The following is a 16,867-nucleotide window of genomic DNA, read 5'->3' as shown; positions in this document are numbered from 1 at the left end:
CTTGGGTTCTTTCTACATGTTACTTTGGACCCACAAGCATAGGCAACCGCAAAACATCCAACAGCCATCGCAAGGGCAGGGAAGGACATGAAATATTCTTGAACTCATTTCAAAGCCCCAGGAAGATATTCCTAACTGATGCAAAAGAGATCTTGGGCTGGAGCACAGCCTTCACACACTGAAGCCCTGGGTTCAACCCGCAGCCTCTCCTGGTCTCCCAAGCACTGCCTAGATTGACCTTTGGGCACAGAGCCAGGAGTAGCCTGTGAGCACTGCTGGGTGCTGGAAAATAAAGTGCTGGAGCACTGCTGGAAAATAAAACAAACAAACAAACAAACAAACAAACAAAAAAAGAGGCTGGGAGTAGAAGAGTTAATACAGCGAACAAGGAGCTTGCCTCCACACAGCTGATCTGGGTTCTATTCCTGGCACCTCATATGATCCCCCGAGCCCTCTAGGAATGATGCCTGAGCCCCAAACCAGGAGGAAGCCCTGAGCACTGCTGGGTCTGGCCCAAAAACAAAAACAAAAAAGAGCCTGAGAGGGGCTGGAGTGACAGCACAGTGGGTAGGGCGTTTGCCTTGCAAGCGGCTGACCTGGGTTTGATTCCCAGCATCCCCTATAGTCCCCTGAGCACCGCCAGGAGTAATTCCTGAGTGCATGAGCCAGGAGTAACCCTTGATCATTGCCGGGTGTGACAAAAAAAACCAATAAATAAATAAATAAATAAGAGCCTGAGAAATAGACTCGACTTACAGGTTCAGAATCTGGAGATGAAGATGCAAACAGAGGCAAAAAGGTGTAACCACCAAGAAGGAAAATTGTTTAGTGAGATTGCTTCAGGGCCAAATGCTTCCAAAGTTGCAGGCAGGTGCCTTTAGCCACTGTGCCACTGTGCTATCCTGGGCTGGAGCGATAGCACAGCGGTAGGGCGTTTGCCTTGTGCACAGCCAGCCTGGCCGAGACGAGTTTGATTCCTCTGCCCCTCTCAGAGAGCCCGGCAAGCTACCGAGAGTATCTCGCCCGCACGGCAAAGCCTGGCAAGCTACCCATGACGTATTCGATATGCCAAACACAGTAACAAGTCTCAAAATGGAGACGTTACTGGGCCCGCTCGAGCAAATCAATGAACAACGGGAGGACAGACAGACAGTGTGCTTCAGGGCCAGTGACCTGTGTCACCCACCTCTGACAAACTGGCCAGACATCCCGAGAAATCAGACTCTACCATCACCTTATGGACTGTGTGACTATCACACAGGGTGCTCTCTGCTTGGCGTTTTTCCTGCAAAGTTGTGTTTTTTTGTTTTTGTTTTTGTTTTTTTCTTGGTTTGGGGCCATATCCAGCTGTGCTCAGGTGCTTACTCGTGACCTGTGCTTAGAAGTTATTCCTGAAAGTGCTCGGGCGGGGGGGGTGGGGTGGCACACAGTGCTAAGAGATGGACCCTGGGGTGGCCGCATTAAGGCAAGAGATTTCCCCACTGTATTATGGCTCTGTTATTATCCCACAGATATTAGATTTTTTTTCTGGTCATAGGGGAGACTGAGCTTTCAATGCTCCTAGGGATCTTGGAGGCTGGATGGGACCAAATGCGATGTGCGTGGAATAGTCTTGTGTCCCCCAGGGGCAGGAGGATGAGGGTGCAGTGGGGGTGGAGATGGAGCCTCATACCCTGGTCCTGAATGTATGTGAACCTCATCTAGTCTGTGTAGTGTAAGGGGACATGAACGGAGCAGGGATTGGGAATATTCTTTTTTGGAGGGTTCTCTTTTGTTTGTGTTTTTTTTTGGGGGGGGGATGGCCACACCCAGCAATACTTACTCCTGGCAGTGCTCAGGGGACCATATGAGATGCTGGAGATTGAGTGCTGGGTTGGCTGCATGCGAGACAAAAGTTCTACCCATTGTGCTATCCATCTGGCCCCCAGGGGTGCAGGTAGCTTATTTTTATTTGTTCTATAGCCAAACTTAACTTTTCCTGACTGATCTTCAAGGAATTGTGGCAACCAACAACCCATTCTGCAGGGTCCAAACCAAGCCAGCTGCATCCCTGTCTTTTCCGTCCCCAGCGTCCTCGGCCTCCTGGTACCATGTTACATGTCTTTGTCTATTTTCCCCTCAAACGCAAATGCATGAGACGAGGGGCCAGCATTCATTGGTCTCTGTGTTCTCAAAAACCATCGAGTCTCTCGTGGTTCATAACAAATGTTTACTGGATGAATAAATCAAGTCTTTTGTTGAACACTTGGATCTCTGCTGCCTAAGCTCTTTTTAGATGATGAGACCTTAATTTTTTGGAAGATGAGAACTTAATTTTTCTTTTCTTCTATATATAATTTGTTTGTTTGTTTGGGGCGACTCCCGGTGATGCTCAGGGGTTACTCCTGGCTCTTCATTCAGGGATCACTCCTGTTGGCGCTAGGGGGACCATATGGGATCAAATCCAGGTCAGCTGCATTCAAGACTGCACTGTCTCTCTGGCCCCCCAGTGAGCCTGTATTTCTGAAGCAGAACTGGGAGGGTAACTAATAATTGCTACATTTACAACAACCTCACCAAGAGCATATGCTGTGATGGTCATTTCCAGAACCTTCAGCCTGCAGCCTCTCTCATCCTGATCTCTCTCACACTAGAGCGGAAAGTTCCTAGCACAGTTGTACATGGTGCAAACCCTCCCCCCCATGCCATCTTGTTTCAAATGACTTTCGAATGTTGGAGAAGAATGAAAGTCAGAGAGTTGGGACCCTGGACTCCATGCAGGACTGAAACTTGAGATTCGGAAAGCCAGAGCCATAGGACAGTGGGTAGGGTGCTTGCCACACATGTGACCAACCTGGGTTTGATCTCCAGCATCCCATATTATAGTCCCCGAGCCTGTCTTCCAGGTGTGGTCCTTGAGCACAGAGCTAGGAGTAAGTCCTGCACACGGCTGGGTATATGCCAAAAACCAAACCAAACCAAAATAAAACCACCAAACTTGAGACTTAAAGGGCCAGAGCAGCTGGGACTTTGCAGTTCCCTTGGGGTGAACATCACCTGCATCTCCAGGGTCCTCCAGGGTCTACAATCCCACTGGACAGATGGAACAGAGAGGCTGGCTGGTGGGTGTTCTCGGAGGCCCACTGCAAGGAGTGCGTGTGGGCATCAGGAGAGAGGGACCAATCCCGACCGGCAGCTCGCAGCAGTGGGCACAGTGGGTACATCCCTCCCCTGGGACCCAGGGGTTTTCTGGGTCCCCTGGTCAGCAATGTGTCCCCAGCACTTCCCTGACACTCATCCCAAGGCTGCGATGCTCTAGTTTGTCACTGACTTGTGGGAACAGGCTCTTGAAAGTGATGTGAAGATGTGGACAAAGCCACAGGATGTGGCTGAAGAGACTTTGGTCCATCCCTCCTTCCCCGGCTCTCACAAGCCCCAGCTCCTGATCTGGTGATCATTCTGGCATCTCTGCAGGTTGAGGACGCCTCTCTATGCTCAGGAAAGATGTCTGGCAATCCTGTCTCCAGTCCTGTGCAAACTTTATGGTAATTGCATATTGTCAAGTCTGCTCTGCAACAGACTATGAATTCCTAGATATCAGGGACCATCCTTGCCCCATTATACCTACCCTATACACACACACACACACACACACACACACACACACACACACACACACAGAGAGGAACACACACAGCAGGGTGTCCACTGCAGAGCAGGTGAAAGTGAAGGAGAGTTCAGTGGGTGAAAAGAAGAAAAGAACAGGGTCAAGGAGGCAGCTCTAAGACTGGAGAGCACACCTTGCATAGGTGAGGCCCCAAGATCACACGTCACCACACTCCACCCCAGTGCCTCTGGATGCGGCTGGGGTGGGCCCTGGCACTGCCGAGACGAGCAGCTCGACCTCTCCAGGCTAAGCGAGAGAAGATTTGGCCTGATGACACATCGCTGAGAGTGACCCCCAGCCTCCGGCCTGGGAACACTCCCTCCCCATAGAAGAAAGAAAGGAGGATAAATGGGCATGAGCAAGGAATGTTTACTATAGTTAATCTCCCTCATAGCCAACCTCCCCCAGGGACCCAGCCCCGCCCTTGGGTGGGGTCTTTCCCGCCCTGGTGGAACCGTTCCTGGATCAGCCCCGCCCCTGGGTGGAGCCGTTAATCCAGCCACACCCCTGGGTGGAGCCTTTCCTGGACGGGGACCTGCCTCCTGGGTGAAACTTGCACAGCAATAGGTCTTCACGCCAGAAGCAGTTCAAGAGCTTTCCGGAACCCGGTATTGCTTCTATTCCAGCCTGCTGGTTTGATGAATCAAGCAAGTGGGGCCCGCGATAGCACAGCGTGTAGGACGTTTGCCTTGCACGCGGCCGACCCGGGTTCTATCCCCAGCATCCCGTATGGTCCCCTGAGCACCACCAGGAGTGATTCCTGAGTGCAGAGCCAGGAGTAACCCCTGTGCATTGCCGGGTGTGACCCAAAAAGAAAAAAAGAAAGAAAGAAAGAAAGAAAGAAAGTAAGTGAGGCCGGGAGATGGCATCTGTTCGCACTCACTGAGACCCCTCATCACACAATTCCATTGCTCTGTTTTTCAGACTACTAGCCCTCTTCACCTGCTGAAGTCCTTTCTAAAGACGGAGCTAAGTCTCCCTCTCCTCATATCTCTACTCTGCCCTCCTCCCCACGGTGAGTGCATGTGACCCCGCAGCTCAGAGAGAGTGTGAATAAAGACATTCAAGGATGAATGAATTCCTGTCAAGGGGAGGATGGTTAGACAAGAGGAAATGCGACTCCTTAAATGATGGCGGGAGACTGCTGCCACCTGCTGGTTAACACGTGGTACCGCAGGCACCGATTAGCCCGAGAGGCCCATCCACTTGGTTTGGCTTGCAGGTTTGTGTTCACACATGCAGCATTTGGACTCAAAGAGCGGGAGCGAAGGGGCGATATTCAGTGGCATTGTCCCTCAGTTTTTTTTTCTGGGAGTTTCTTTTACGCAAATATATGTAGACTCAGCCGTATGATTTCTAGGAGATCAGAGATTTCACGAAAAACATGCGCCAACAGGCTCATCAAAGAGTAGAGAGGTTCTTTGCCCTCTGGGGTCTGGTTGGCAGGGACTAGTGGAATTTTGACAGAGCGAAGATGGCTGGAGGAAAAATCGGTTCCGTAGGAAGGAAGGGGCCCGGTGCTCATGCACTAAATATTAACCGGGTAACTATGCAGATACGATGTCATGCTCGGGGCTAAGAAAGAGGCAACATGCCAGCCGGTTGGAGAGCTGGCATACCCATGGTCCTCAAGGTGGGCTTCTTGTATGTGTGGGTCCAAGAAGAGGTTTCATTCATTATTTGTTTTGAGCCTCTGAAGTGGAGCTCAGGTGGCCCCACAAGGGATTCTTGGTCAACTGAGCCGGCAGTTAAATGCAAAGGCCAATGGGTGCTGCTCAGGCTGCTGATGTTGGAGTGACCCACGCCCCTGCAGTGCTGGAGGTCTCCAGGGCTGCGTCAGGGGAGCCAGGAATGGAAACTGGGTCGGGTCCATGCTAGTCATGCATCCTTACCCTGTAATGCCTCCACACACTCTCCCATACAAGAAGGGGTCTATAGGGAAGGAGGACAGGGAAGTATGGGGGTTTCTTTCTTCTCCTTATTTTTATTTTTCTTCTTCTTCTTCTTCTTCTTCTTCTTCTTCTTCTTCTTCTTCTTCTTCTTCTTCTTCTTCTTCTTCTTCTTCTTCTCCTCCTCCTTCTTCTTCTCCTTCTCCTTCTTCTCCTACTTCTCTTCCTCCTCCTCCTCCTCCTCCTTCTCCTTTTTCTCTTCCTTTTCCTCCTCCTCCTCCTCCTCCTCCTCCTCCTCCTCCTTCTTCTTCTTCTTCTTCTTCTTCTTCTTCTTCTTCTTCTTCTTCTTCTTCTATCTCTTCTTCTTCTTTTTCTTCTCTTGCTGGAGCAATAGAACAGCAGGTAGGGTACTTGCTTTACATATGGTTAACCCAGGTTTCATCCTCAGCACCCTGAGCCCCATCAGAAAAGATCCTTGAGCACAGAGTCAGGAGTAAGTCCTGACCACAGTTGGATGTGGCCCAAAGACAAAATAGAGCAAAAGAAAAATGGATTGCAGACCAATGATGCCAGAATGCCAGAATAAACAGTGAATTCCCTGCAAGCTGGCTCCCCATGCATATTCCCTCTTGTCTGCAAAACCTTTAAAGAGGACCTACTTCCCATCCTCAGTTTCTTCCAGAAAGTCAAAGAAACAGAAATCATCCCTCACAGTTTCCATGAGCTCAATATTACCCTCACACCAAAAGCAGACGGAGCCATCACTTAAAAAGTGGGCAGGAGAGATAGTACAGTGGGTAGGGTGCTTGCCTTGTACACAGCCAACCGAGGTTCGGTCCCTGGCACCCTATAGAGTTCCCTGAGCGAACACTCCTCTAGGAGTGATTCCTGAGTGAGAACCAGGAGTAACCTCTGAGCACTATGGGGTGTGACCCCAAAACCAAAATAGCAAATGAAATCAAATTACAGACCAACATCCCTGATAAATACAGACACAGAGGTCTTCAGTCAAACTTTAGTGAGCCAAATTCAACAAGGCATGAAGAGGATCATGCCCCCAAAACTAAATAAGCAAGTAAAACAATTATACCCCCACAATTAAGTGGGATAAACCTGGGAGTGCAGGATGGCATAATACACACATGTCTATGAATGATGCAATACCACATTAGTACAAGGAAAGAGGAAAACCATGTAGTCAAATCAACAGATGCAGAGAGTACTTGACAAGATCCAACACCCATTTATTATAAAAACTCTCACAAATGTTGGAGGCGGGGGAAAGGAACACTCCTCAATGGAGTGAACATCACTTACCACAAACCCACAACTATGATATACTCGGTGATAAAAAAGCTGAAAATGTTTCCTCTAAGGCCAGGCAGGGATGCTCCCTCTTAGCATCATTGTCAATAGAGAATTGGAAGCACTTGAGACCAGAGAGATTATATAGCAGGAAGGGAACTTGCCTTACATACAGCTGAACTGGGCTCAACCCCTGGCATCCCACATGGTCCCCCAAGCCCAACCAGGAGAAATTTGTGAATGCAGAGGCAGGAGTAAGCCCAGTGCGGTTGGGTGTGGCCCCCAAACCAACAAATCAGAAAAATTATGGGAAACCCTTGCCACAGCTCTTAGGCAAGAAATCACAAAGGAATTCAAATAGAAAATGAAGTCAAATGCTCACTATTTGCAGATGACGTGACCCTAGAAATTCTACAAAAAAACCTCCCAGAAATCACAAATCTAAGAAGCAATGTGTCAGGCTACAAAATTCGTGAGCAGAAGTTCTAGGCATTTCTATAGCAAACAGTGAGGTTGAAGAGAGAGGAATCGATTGGATTGTAAATGGGATTTAAAAAAAAAACACACCCCCAAGTACCTGGGACTCAATTCAACAAACAAGGTGAAAGACTTATTGAAAGGAAACTATGAACCATTGTCAAAAGAAGAGAAGACACTAGGAAATGGAAAGATTTTCCTTTTTCATGAATTGCAAAAATTAGGATCATTAAAATGACTATTATATAGATTTAAAGTAATTTCCATCAAAATTCCCAGAACTTTTCCATTTTTTTGAGGTGGCCACACTCAGCAGTGCTCAGGGCTTACTCCTGGCTCTGTGCTCAGGAATCATTCCTGGCAAGGACTCAAGGGAAACTTATAGGGTTGGCCACGTGGTTAAAAAAAATGGCTTTGGGGCTGGAGCGAGAGTACAGTGGGTAGAGCGTTTGCCTTGCAAGCAGCCAACCCAGGTTCGATCCCCGGCATCCCATATGGTTCCCCAAGCACCGCCAGGAGTGATTCCTGAGTGCAGAGCCAGGGGTAACCCCTGAGTCTCGCCAGGTATGACTCCCCCCCCCCAAAAAAAAGGCTTTATTTTTTAAAGCACATCAAATCAAATAGTTCCTATGGAAGATTTGGAGGGACAGTGCAGGAATTAAGGTGCTGAATCAAGGCCCCGGGACTCCTGAGCATGCACTGGAGAGCCCCTGCTAAAAGTAATCTCAAGTAACATTTGTAAAATGACAAAATGTGGGTAAGAGAAGACAGAATAGCGGGTGCAGTGTTAAGGGGAGGGACAAGTCTGTGCAGGGCTACTAGGGATATTTTCACGATGCTACGATTGTCCTGTCCTGTTTCTTGGCCATGGGGGCCATTCGAATATGCACTGGTGATGAATGACAGGATCCACACATCACCGGTCAGGTGTGTGTGTGCCAGTTAAGGAAGAGGAACTATTAGGGGAAACAGGGCAGGTGATTTCTCTGCTCTTTTTGTCACTTCCTGTGAATCTGCCATTTATTTACTGCTTTATTTATTTTGTTTTGGGGGCCACACCCAGCAGTGCTCAGAGCTTACTCTTGACTCTGTGCTCAGGGATCACTCCTGGCAGTGGGATGCTGGGGATTGAACTCAGGTTGACTGTATGCAAGGCAAGCATCCTCCCTACTGTACTATCTCTTTGGTCTCATAATTATGTTTTTTAGTGGATTATTTTTTTTTGGTTTTGGGGATAAACCTGGTAGTGCTTATGGGCTATTTCTGGCCTGTGTTTGGGGCTCACTTCCAGCCAGAGCTTGGGGTACCAGGTGGTACCAGGGATCAAACCCAGGGTTCCCACGTGTAACGCGTATGCTCCAGTCCTTTGAGCCCTCTCTTCTGCCCCTTGGTTATTTATTTGTGTGTGTCAGGGGTGAGGACAGGTTTGAGTCACACCTGCTGCTGTTCTGGCTACGCAATTGCTAGTTTGGGGGGACCACACCTGGCAGTTCTCAGAGATAACTCCTGGTGGTATTCAAGGAGTCATGTGTGGTGCCGGGGATTAAACCAGGTTAGCCGCGTGCAAAGCAAATGTCACATCTGCCACACTGTCTCCCCAACCCTGCAATTTCTTTTCTTTTTTTTTCTCAGTTTATCTTTATTTGGGAGCCACAGTGGCAGTGATCAGGGCTGACTCCTGATGCTTGTGCTCAGGAGTCTCTCCTGGCCGGGTTCAGAGGACCATATGCGGTGTCAGAGATTGAACCCAACTCAACATCTTTTTTTTTTTTTTTTATTTTTTTGCTTTTTTGGGTCACATCCCGTGATGCACAGGGGTTACTCCTGGCTCTGCACTCAGGAGTTACTCCTGGCAGTGCTCAGGGGACCATATGGGATGCTGGGAATCGAACCCGGGTTGGCCGCGTGCAAGGCAAACGCCCTACCCGCTGTGCTATCTCTCTAGCCCCGCAATTCAACTTCTTGCAAGGCAACTCCAGCGTTCCACCTCTATGGCCCATTTGCAAATATTTCTAAAAACTTCTTAAGGCCCGCGAGCCAGGCAGGTTGATAACGCTTCTGCTAGTTCACTGAGACTGAGCCCCATGGGTTATGAGGATTGAACCTGAACTTCTCACATTCCACAACCACGCCTCTGGGAATAACGTCAAAACATTTTGTGGATATTTTATTATCTATGACAAGATCCTTGATTTTTGTTTTTGTTTTTGAGCTATACCCAGTGATGCTCAGGGCTTACTCCTGGCTCTGGACTCAGGGATCACTCCTGGCAAGCTTGGGTGGGACCTTTTGGAATGCCAAGGATCAAACCCAGGTCAGCAGCATGCAAGGCAAGCACCCTCCCCGCTGTCCTATCACTCTGGTCCAAGACAGTTTGTATTGACGATGAGTTCTGAGCAAATCCAATCTTTATGAAAAACAACAGTAACTTTATTTAAAGAAATGGGAAGTCACCCTCCCCCGCCCCACCCCCAGGAGGCTCAGGAAGCAATTCTCAGGGTGCCTGGCCGTGGACACAGTATCACAGCTGCTGCTGGCCCTTCAGGGAAGCGAGGTACGTCTGCACCCACGGTTTCTTCGGGTGCGCGCAGATCTTCCGGCCCCTCTTGGTGATGAATCTGGGATGGGGATGAGGAAGAGACCGTCATCACTGGCTGGCTTCTGCGGGGTTGGGGAGATGGAGCCAGCACAAGGGACTCTGGTTCGCTCATTGTGGTAGTGGCTCCAGCTGACTGCGGTCCTTCATCTCCTGCTAGCCCTGACCACGAGGATGTTCAGCACGGGGTACCCACAGGAAGTGAACAGAGTGGAGAAGGGGGCACACCGGCTTTTAAACACCACTGGGGGCTTAGGGAAGGGCCCGTTATAGCCGGGAAGGGGTGATGGGCCTGAGATCTTTCACCTGCTGGAATGTGGGTAGAAAGGAGGGACTGCCCCCAACTCCTCCACTGACCCTTGGGCCCCTCAACTCTCTCACTGTTAGGAAGTGTGTTTGGGGCCAGAGAGACAGGACAGTGCAGAGGGCGCTTGTCTTGCACACAGCGGACCCAGGTTCCATTTCTGACAGCACATAGGGTTACTTGATCCCACCAGAAGTGATCCCTGAATACCACCAGGCTGGACACTTTCTCAAAAAAAAAAAAAAAAGAAACCCCACAAACACTGTCCTCCCGTTGCTCATCGATTTTGCTCGAGTGGGCTCAGTAACATCTCCATTTTGAGACTTGTTACTGTGTTTGGCATATTGAATATGTCACGGGTAGCTTGCCAGGCTTTGCCGTGTGGGCGAGATACTCTCAGTAGCTTGCAGAGCTCTCTGAGAGCGGTGGAGGAATCGAACCTGGCTCGGTCGGGCTGACTGCACACAAGGCAAACGCCCTACTGCTGTGCTATCGCTCCAGCCCTCTCCAAAAAAAAAAAAAATTAGAAATTTACATTCTAGGTCCACACCCCACTCTGGACATATGCTCTGGGGCTTTTTTTTCCTTTTTGGGTCACACCCAGCGATGCTCAGGTGTTACTCCTGGCTCATGCACTCAGATATTACTCCTGGCGGTGCTCGGGGGAACATATGGGATGCTGGGAATCGAACCTGGGTTGGCCACGTGCAAGGGAAATGCCCTACCCGCTGTGCTATCACTCCAGCCCCTCTGGGGCTTCTTTTAATGAAACAGCTTCAAGACAGAGACAATGCAACCTTCTGGGGTGTGCAACTTGGTTTCAGGGGGGGTTTCAGAGATGGTGCAACCAAGACTATTCTCTCTCTTTCGGTGGCCACATCCATCGGTGCTCAGGGCTCACTCTGGCTTTGGGCTCAGGGATCACTCCTGCTGGGGCTTGGGGGACCCCATGGGGTGTGGGTTGGCCACATGTAAGGCCAGCACTTTTCCCCTGTCCTATCACTTGGGTCCCCATCTCTATTTTAGCACATTTACATCCTCCCCAAGGACCCTGTCACCATCTGCCACTATGGCCTGAGCCCATCAGCTTGCACAGTCCCTGTCCCCACAGCTCTGGGACTCTCCCCCTCCCCCACCATGGGAGCTCATTAAGGCAGGGGTCATGGTGTGGGTCATCTTGTGCACTCTGAGAACTCCCATCAGCAACTAGAACCCCTTGCCGGCTCCTTCAATTTTTTCGGGTTCTTGGGCTGGAAGAAGAGTTAAAAGACAGGGGGCAGGGAGAGGATGGAGCCAGAGGGAGTGAATTTCTTTTTTAAATTTTGTTGTTAGTTTTGTTGTTGTTGTTGTTTTGGCTACGCTTGGCTCTGTACTCAGGAATCACTCCTGATGCTTTTGGGAACCCTATGGGATGTTGACAATGGAACCCGGGTTGGCCACGTGCAAGGCAAGTGCCCTACCTGCTGTCCTATCGCTCTGGGCCCCCAGGAATGAATTTCGTCTATGGGACTCTCAGGGAGACCACGGGGCCTTTTCATTCAGCCAGGCCCTTCTGGAATTCCTGGCCCGAGCAGGAAGCTGGAGATCAGGAAGAACTCTGGATCGTGTGTGGCGTCTAAGTTTGTGGGGGTGGGGCGGTGCGGGGGTTAATGCATGACAGATCCCTACTGCTCACCCTTGATTCAGAGATCCTCACCCCAGGCCTCAGACTTTCCCTTTGTGAACGAGTCAGCCAGACTCCTCCAGGCCACACAGATCCTGCTAGTGACATGACTCAACTCCCCAAGTTCCAGGGCAGCTGAGGTCTGTCAAGCTCCTGAAAATGAACCCAGGGCAAAGAGGAGACCCGGGACCTTCTGAGTCAGGGGAACCTCCCCCCCACCCGCCATACCTGGGGACCCAGGATCTCTTTCCATCCTAACTGTCTCGTAGTGACAGTCAGCTTTGACCCTGAAACCCCCTTGCCCCCAGAGCAGTGTGAGCATCGCCCATATCTTTCACCGGAAAAACAGCTCCCTGAAGCCAGAGTGATAGTACCGTGGGTAGGGCATTTGCCTTGCACACAGTCAACCAAGGTTCGATCCCCAGCATCCCATAGAGTCCCCTGAGCACTGCCAGGAGTGACCCCTGAGCACAGAGTCAGGAGTCAGTCCTGAGCACCATTGGGGGTGGCTCAAAACAAAACAAAGCAAAAACAAAACAACAACAAGAAAAAGAAAACCAAGAGCCAGAGAAATAGTTCCAAGCGCCAGAGCACATGCTCTGCTCTGCTGGGGCCCCAGGTTCGATCCCCAGCATAGCCTGGTCCCCCAGATGGCCAGGACTGACCGTGACCCCTATATGCCGAGCTGACTGTAGCCCCCCAAGCACTGCTGAATTTGACCCAAACTCCCTCATCTTCCCCCCCCCCCCCCCACACACAAAATGTTAAGGCAAGAACAAAAGAAAATCAGCTCCCTTGTTCAAGACTGAGCGCAGGTGCGGAGCGCAATGCTCCACCCACTCACCTCCCCTTCTCCCTGCAGCTCCCCCTGCTGGAGAATCTGGGCACCGCCCCTTCACCCCAGCGGCTCCCACATCACCTCCAGGGTCCCTGGAGAGATTTTTCTCAGCACCAAGTTTGTTCTCTTGTGACTATGCTAAAGGATGGCAGAACACGCTGCCTCAGGGTATGCCACTTTGTAAAAAGATTCTTTTGTGCTAAAGACACTTATATAAAAAAAAAAGGCTGTTGGGGGGGAGGCTGGAGCGATAGCAGATCAGATAGGGGGCTTGCTATGCAAGTGGCTGACCTGGGTTTGATCCCCGGCATTCCACAGGGTCCCCCAGCCTGCCAGGAGTGATCCCTGAGCGCAGAGCCAGGAGTCAGCCTTGAGCACCACTGGGTGTGACCCTCAAAAAAAATCCCCAAGGCGCAAGAAGGGTGAGCTCACCTCACCTGGCTTTCTTTTGTGTGTGTGTGGGGGGTGGGGGGTATGTGTCAGGCCACACCTGGCGGTTCCCAGGGATGACTCCTGGTTCTGTGCTCAGGAATCACTCCTGGTGAGGTTTGGGGGATCACATGGTCAAACCTAGGCAGCCATATGCAAGGCAAGCGCCTTCCCTGCGGTGCTATCTCTCTAGCCTCTCACCTTGGCATTTCTTCTGAGACTAAGAGGTAAAACTCTCTTGGAACCAGAGAGATAATCAGCGGGGAAAGTTATTGCCTCGCAGGTGGCAGATCAGGTTCAATCCCCATATGGTCCTCCAATCCACCAGGAGTAAGCCCCGCGTACAGTCGGGTGTGGCCCAAAAAACAAACCAAAACTGGTTATGAAGAGATAGACAGCGGGGAGTCAGCCTTGAGCACCGCTGGGCGCTTGCCTTGCATATGGCTGCCTAGGTTTGACGTAGCTGACTCAGATTCGATCCTCAGCATCCCATAGGGTCCCTTGAGCAGTGCCAGGAGCCAGGAGACACCTGAGCATCGCCAGGGTGGCCCAAAAACCAAAACCAAATAAATGTTAGAAAGAGACTTCCACATAGAAAATGATCTCTTTGTAGCAGGAGGAAAGAAATAGGAATATTCTTTTTTTTTTTTTTGGCTTTTTGGGTCATATCCAGCGATGCACAGGGGTTACTCCTGGCTTTGCACTCAGGAATTACTCCTGGCGGTGCTCAGGGAACCATATGGTATGCTGGAAATTGAACCCGGGTCGGCCGCATGCAAGGCAAACACCCTACCCGAGGTGCTAGTTCCAGAAATACGAATATTTTTGGGGAACACCCGACTGCTTCTCAGGGTTTTTTCCCAGCTGGGTGCAGGGATGGGGGGGAACACTCCCAGCGGTGCCCAGGGGACTAGGCCCCCAGCAGACAAAGGCTGTGTTCAGCCCTTTGAGCCAGCTCCCAGTCCCAGAAGAGAGAGAGACGTGTTCTCACTGCCAGGACATTGCACAGTCCTGGCCAGGAGAAGGCCAGGCAGGAGGGTCCAAGTAGCTGGGATGACTTGGATCATTCTCTGAACCTCCCAAATTTTCTCACTTTTTTTCATAATAATCTCTTACTCAATCTAATATAAAACGCATGGAGCTTTGGCCATCATTTGGGGTCTCTCATTTCTCTGGGAAGGATCCTGTCCTATAGAGCAGAAATCAGAATGTTTCTTCTCCTTAATCTAGTTCTTGGCTCTGAATTGGGGGCCAAGGGTGACAATACACAGGGCTTACTCCTGGCTCAGTGCTCAGAGGTTGCTCCCCTGCAGTGCTCATGGGACCATGGGGTGCCGGGAATGGACTGTGCATGCGAAGGCTGTATTCCAGGCCTTTGAGTCCTCCTCCTGTCCCTGAGCCATTGCCTTTTAAAGTCCTGAGTTCTTTATTCTGACCCCTTGTTCTCTCTTTCATATCTGGCATTTATTTTGTTTTGGGGGTGGCCCAAAACAAAATTTATATTTATATAAAACAAGTTTGTTGGGGCTGGAGCGATAGCACAGCGGATAGGGCATTAGCCTTGCACGCGGCCGACCCGGGTTCGATTCCCAGCATTCTATATGGTCCCCTGAGCACCACCAGGGGTAATTCCTGAGTGCAGAGCCAGGAGTGACCCCTGTACATTGCCGGGTGTGACCCAAAAAGAAAACAAAAAAGTTTGTTTGCTTGCTGCAGGGAAGAGGGGCTGGGTCTCATTTGGTGATGTTCAAGACTTATTCATGGCTCAGTGCTCCCTCCTGGTGGTGCTCGGGGAACTATCTGTGATGCCAGGAACTGAAGCTGCCTGCAACTCAAGTGCCTTCCCTGCTGTGCTATCTCGCCAGCTCCATACCCTGAATTTAGCCTGGTGTGGGGTGGGGCTTGAGGGCATTAAAGCTCAGATCACACTTGTGAGCAGTAATGGTTGCGGGGAGGCTCTCCTGGCTGCATCCAATGAGACAGGAGACTAGGCACCAGGGCGAGGAATACTCACATGACCGCCTGCTGGGGGCAGCTGCTCTGCGTGAACTCGAACGCGTGGACCAGTTTCCTGGGGATGACCCTGTTGCTGAACTGGAAGCAGCAGAACTTGGCCACATCACTGCTCCCTAGGCAACGGGAGAAGATTAGCACTCAGGTCCCTCGGCTTCTGCCCTGGGAAGGGTGGGGGAGGGAGGGGACCGGTACGTACGAATGGTGACTCCCTGGTGGACACTGAGTAAGAAGGCCAGGAGGACTGGGAGGGCTGCGTGGACGCTGTTCATGTTGCTGCAGGCTGGGCTGGCCACGGCTTTCTCCCCACTCCTGTCTGAAGCCCCTGTTATAGGGCTGAGCGATCCCCTGAGGGCATTCCAGAGAACTCTGCGGTTTGGGAAGTGAGGGGGAGGGTGTGTCAGGGCAGAGGAGAGTCTCCAGCTGTGGCTGTTGTCTGATCTTTAAACATTTTAAAAGTTGTCTGATGGCTTGAAAAGCAAACTCAAAGGAAATGCAATGAGTAATTCCAGCAAAGTGACCTTGGTTTGCTTCATGATGCAATGGGTTACTCCAGAAGGATGGCTGGCCCCAGCTGTGGGTCTGAGCTCAGCTCACCAGGAGCTACTCCGGCAGGTCCCCTGCAAGCCAGGGTTCCTTCAGCGCCGGAGGGTGGCCCTGGGCCGGGTCCTTCCTAACTTAGTGCCGTGGGAGGGAGCTGTCTCTTCCTCTCTGGAGCTCCCAGACAAAAAAGCAAAAATGAAACAAGCCTGGGAGTGGGAGACACAGCATGGGGGTAGGGTACCTGCCTTGCTCTCAGAATTGCAAGTGAATGACCTGGGTTCAATCCCTGGCACCCCATATGGTCCTCCAAGCCCCACCAGGAGTAATCCCTGAACAGAGAGCCAGGAGTAAGCCCTCAGCACTGTGTTCACCTCTTCAAAAGAAACAGGCACATATGAAACAATTCGACAGGAATCCACGCACAGACCAGAAAAAGAAGACTATAAATCAGTGCTCAAAAACACAATACACGCCTCCTCCAGATGGAACCTCGGTGACCAGAAGCCTCTACAAGCATAGCTCAGTATGCGAGAACTAGGACTTTTCCTCCAAACTGCCGGGACCTTCCCGGCTCCCAGGTAACCTCTGACTCCGGAAGTCGTGCCCACAACCCGCCCCCCCAGCGCCATCTTTACAGCACACAGCCGCAGAGAAGAAAGGTCGCGTGGGGGGGGGGTTCCACAGCTACCGGAGAAGACACCAGGTCCCAAAAGGAGCCAAGATCACCGGGAAGTCCCAGATGGGGTAGGTGCCGCATCCCGCCTCCTCCAGATGGAACCCTGGTGACCAGAAGCCTCTACAAGCATAGCTCGGGTATGCGGGAACCAGGACTTTTCCTCCAAACCGCGCGGCTGCTTACACGGCCGCGCGACATCTCCGTTTATACAAAGTGATCAATGGAAAGTAAATCATCCAACGTTTCTCCCTGAAAATCAGGCTTAACTCTTATACAAAGCACAACACCCAATAGGAGAGAGAGGAAAAAAAGGGAATGCCCTGCCACAGAGACAGGGTAGGTTGGGGAGGGTGGGGGGTGGGAGGGATACTGGGATCCACGGTGGTGGGAAATGGTCGCTGGTGGAGGGATGGGTATTCAAAATAAATAAATAAAGTAAAAAACACACACACACAATACAGGGGCTGGAGCAATAGCACAGTGGATAG

The 16,867-nt window shown here is 50.9% G+C and overlaps 1 protein-coding gene across 1 annotated transcript in view; it reads right to left on the bottom strand.

The window, feature by feature from the left end:
* The window catches only part of CCL26 (C-C motif chemokine ligand 26), a 185,248-nt gene extending 169,808 nt beyond the window's left edge, over positions 1–15,440 (bottom strand). The window contains exons 1-3 of the mRNA XM_056108267.1: positions 15,360–15,440; positions 15,162–15,276; positions 9,833–9,935 (exon numbers count right to left, since the gene is read on the bottom strand). Coding sequence (XP_055964242.1) covers positions 9,839–9,935; positions 15,162–15,276; positions 15,360–15,432 — 285 coding nt within the window. The 5' untranslated portion in view covers positions 15,433–15,440 and the 3' untranslated portion in view covers positions 9,833–9,838. The remainder of the gene's footprint in view (positions 1–9,832; positions 9,936–15,161; positions 15,277–15,359) is intronic.
* Positions 15,441–16,867: the final 1,427 nt, after the last annotated feature.

This window comes from Sorex fumeus, unplaced genomic scaffold, assembly GCF_029834395.1.
Source record: "Sorex fumeus unplaced genomic scaffold, SorFum_2.1 ptg000199l, whole genome shotgun sequence".
Taxonomy (NCBI): domain Eukaryota; kingdom Metazoa; phylum Chordata; class Mammalia; order Eulipotyphla; family Soricidae; genus Sorex; species Sorex fumeus.
This window is presented reverse-complemented; position numbering and strand designations above follow the sequence as displayed.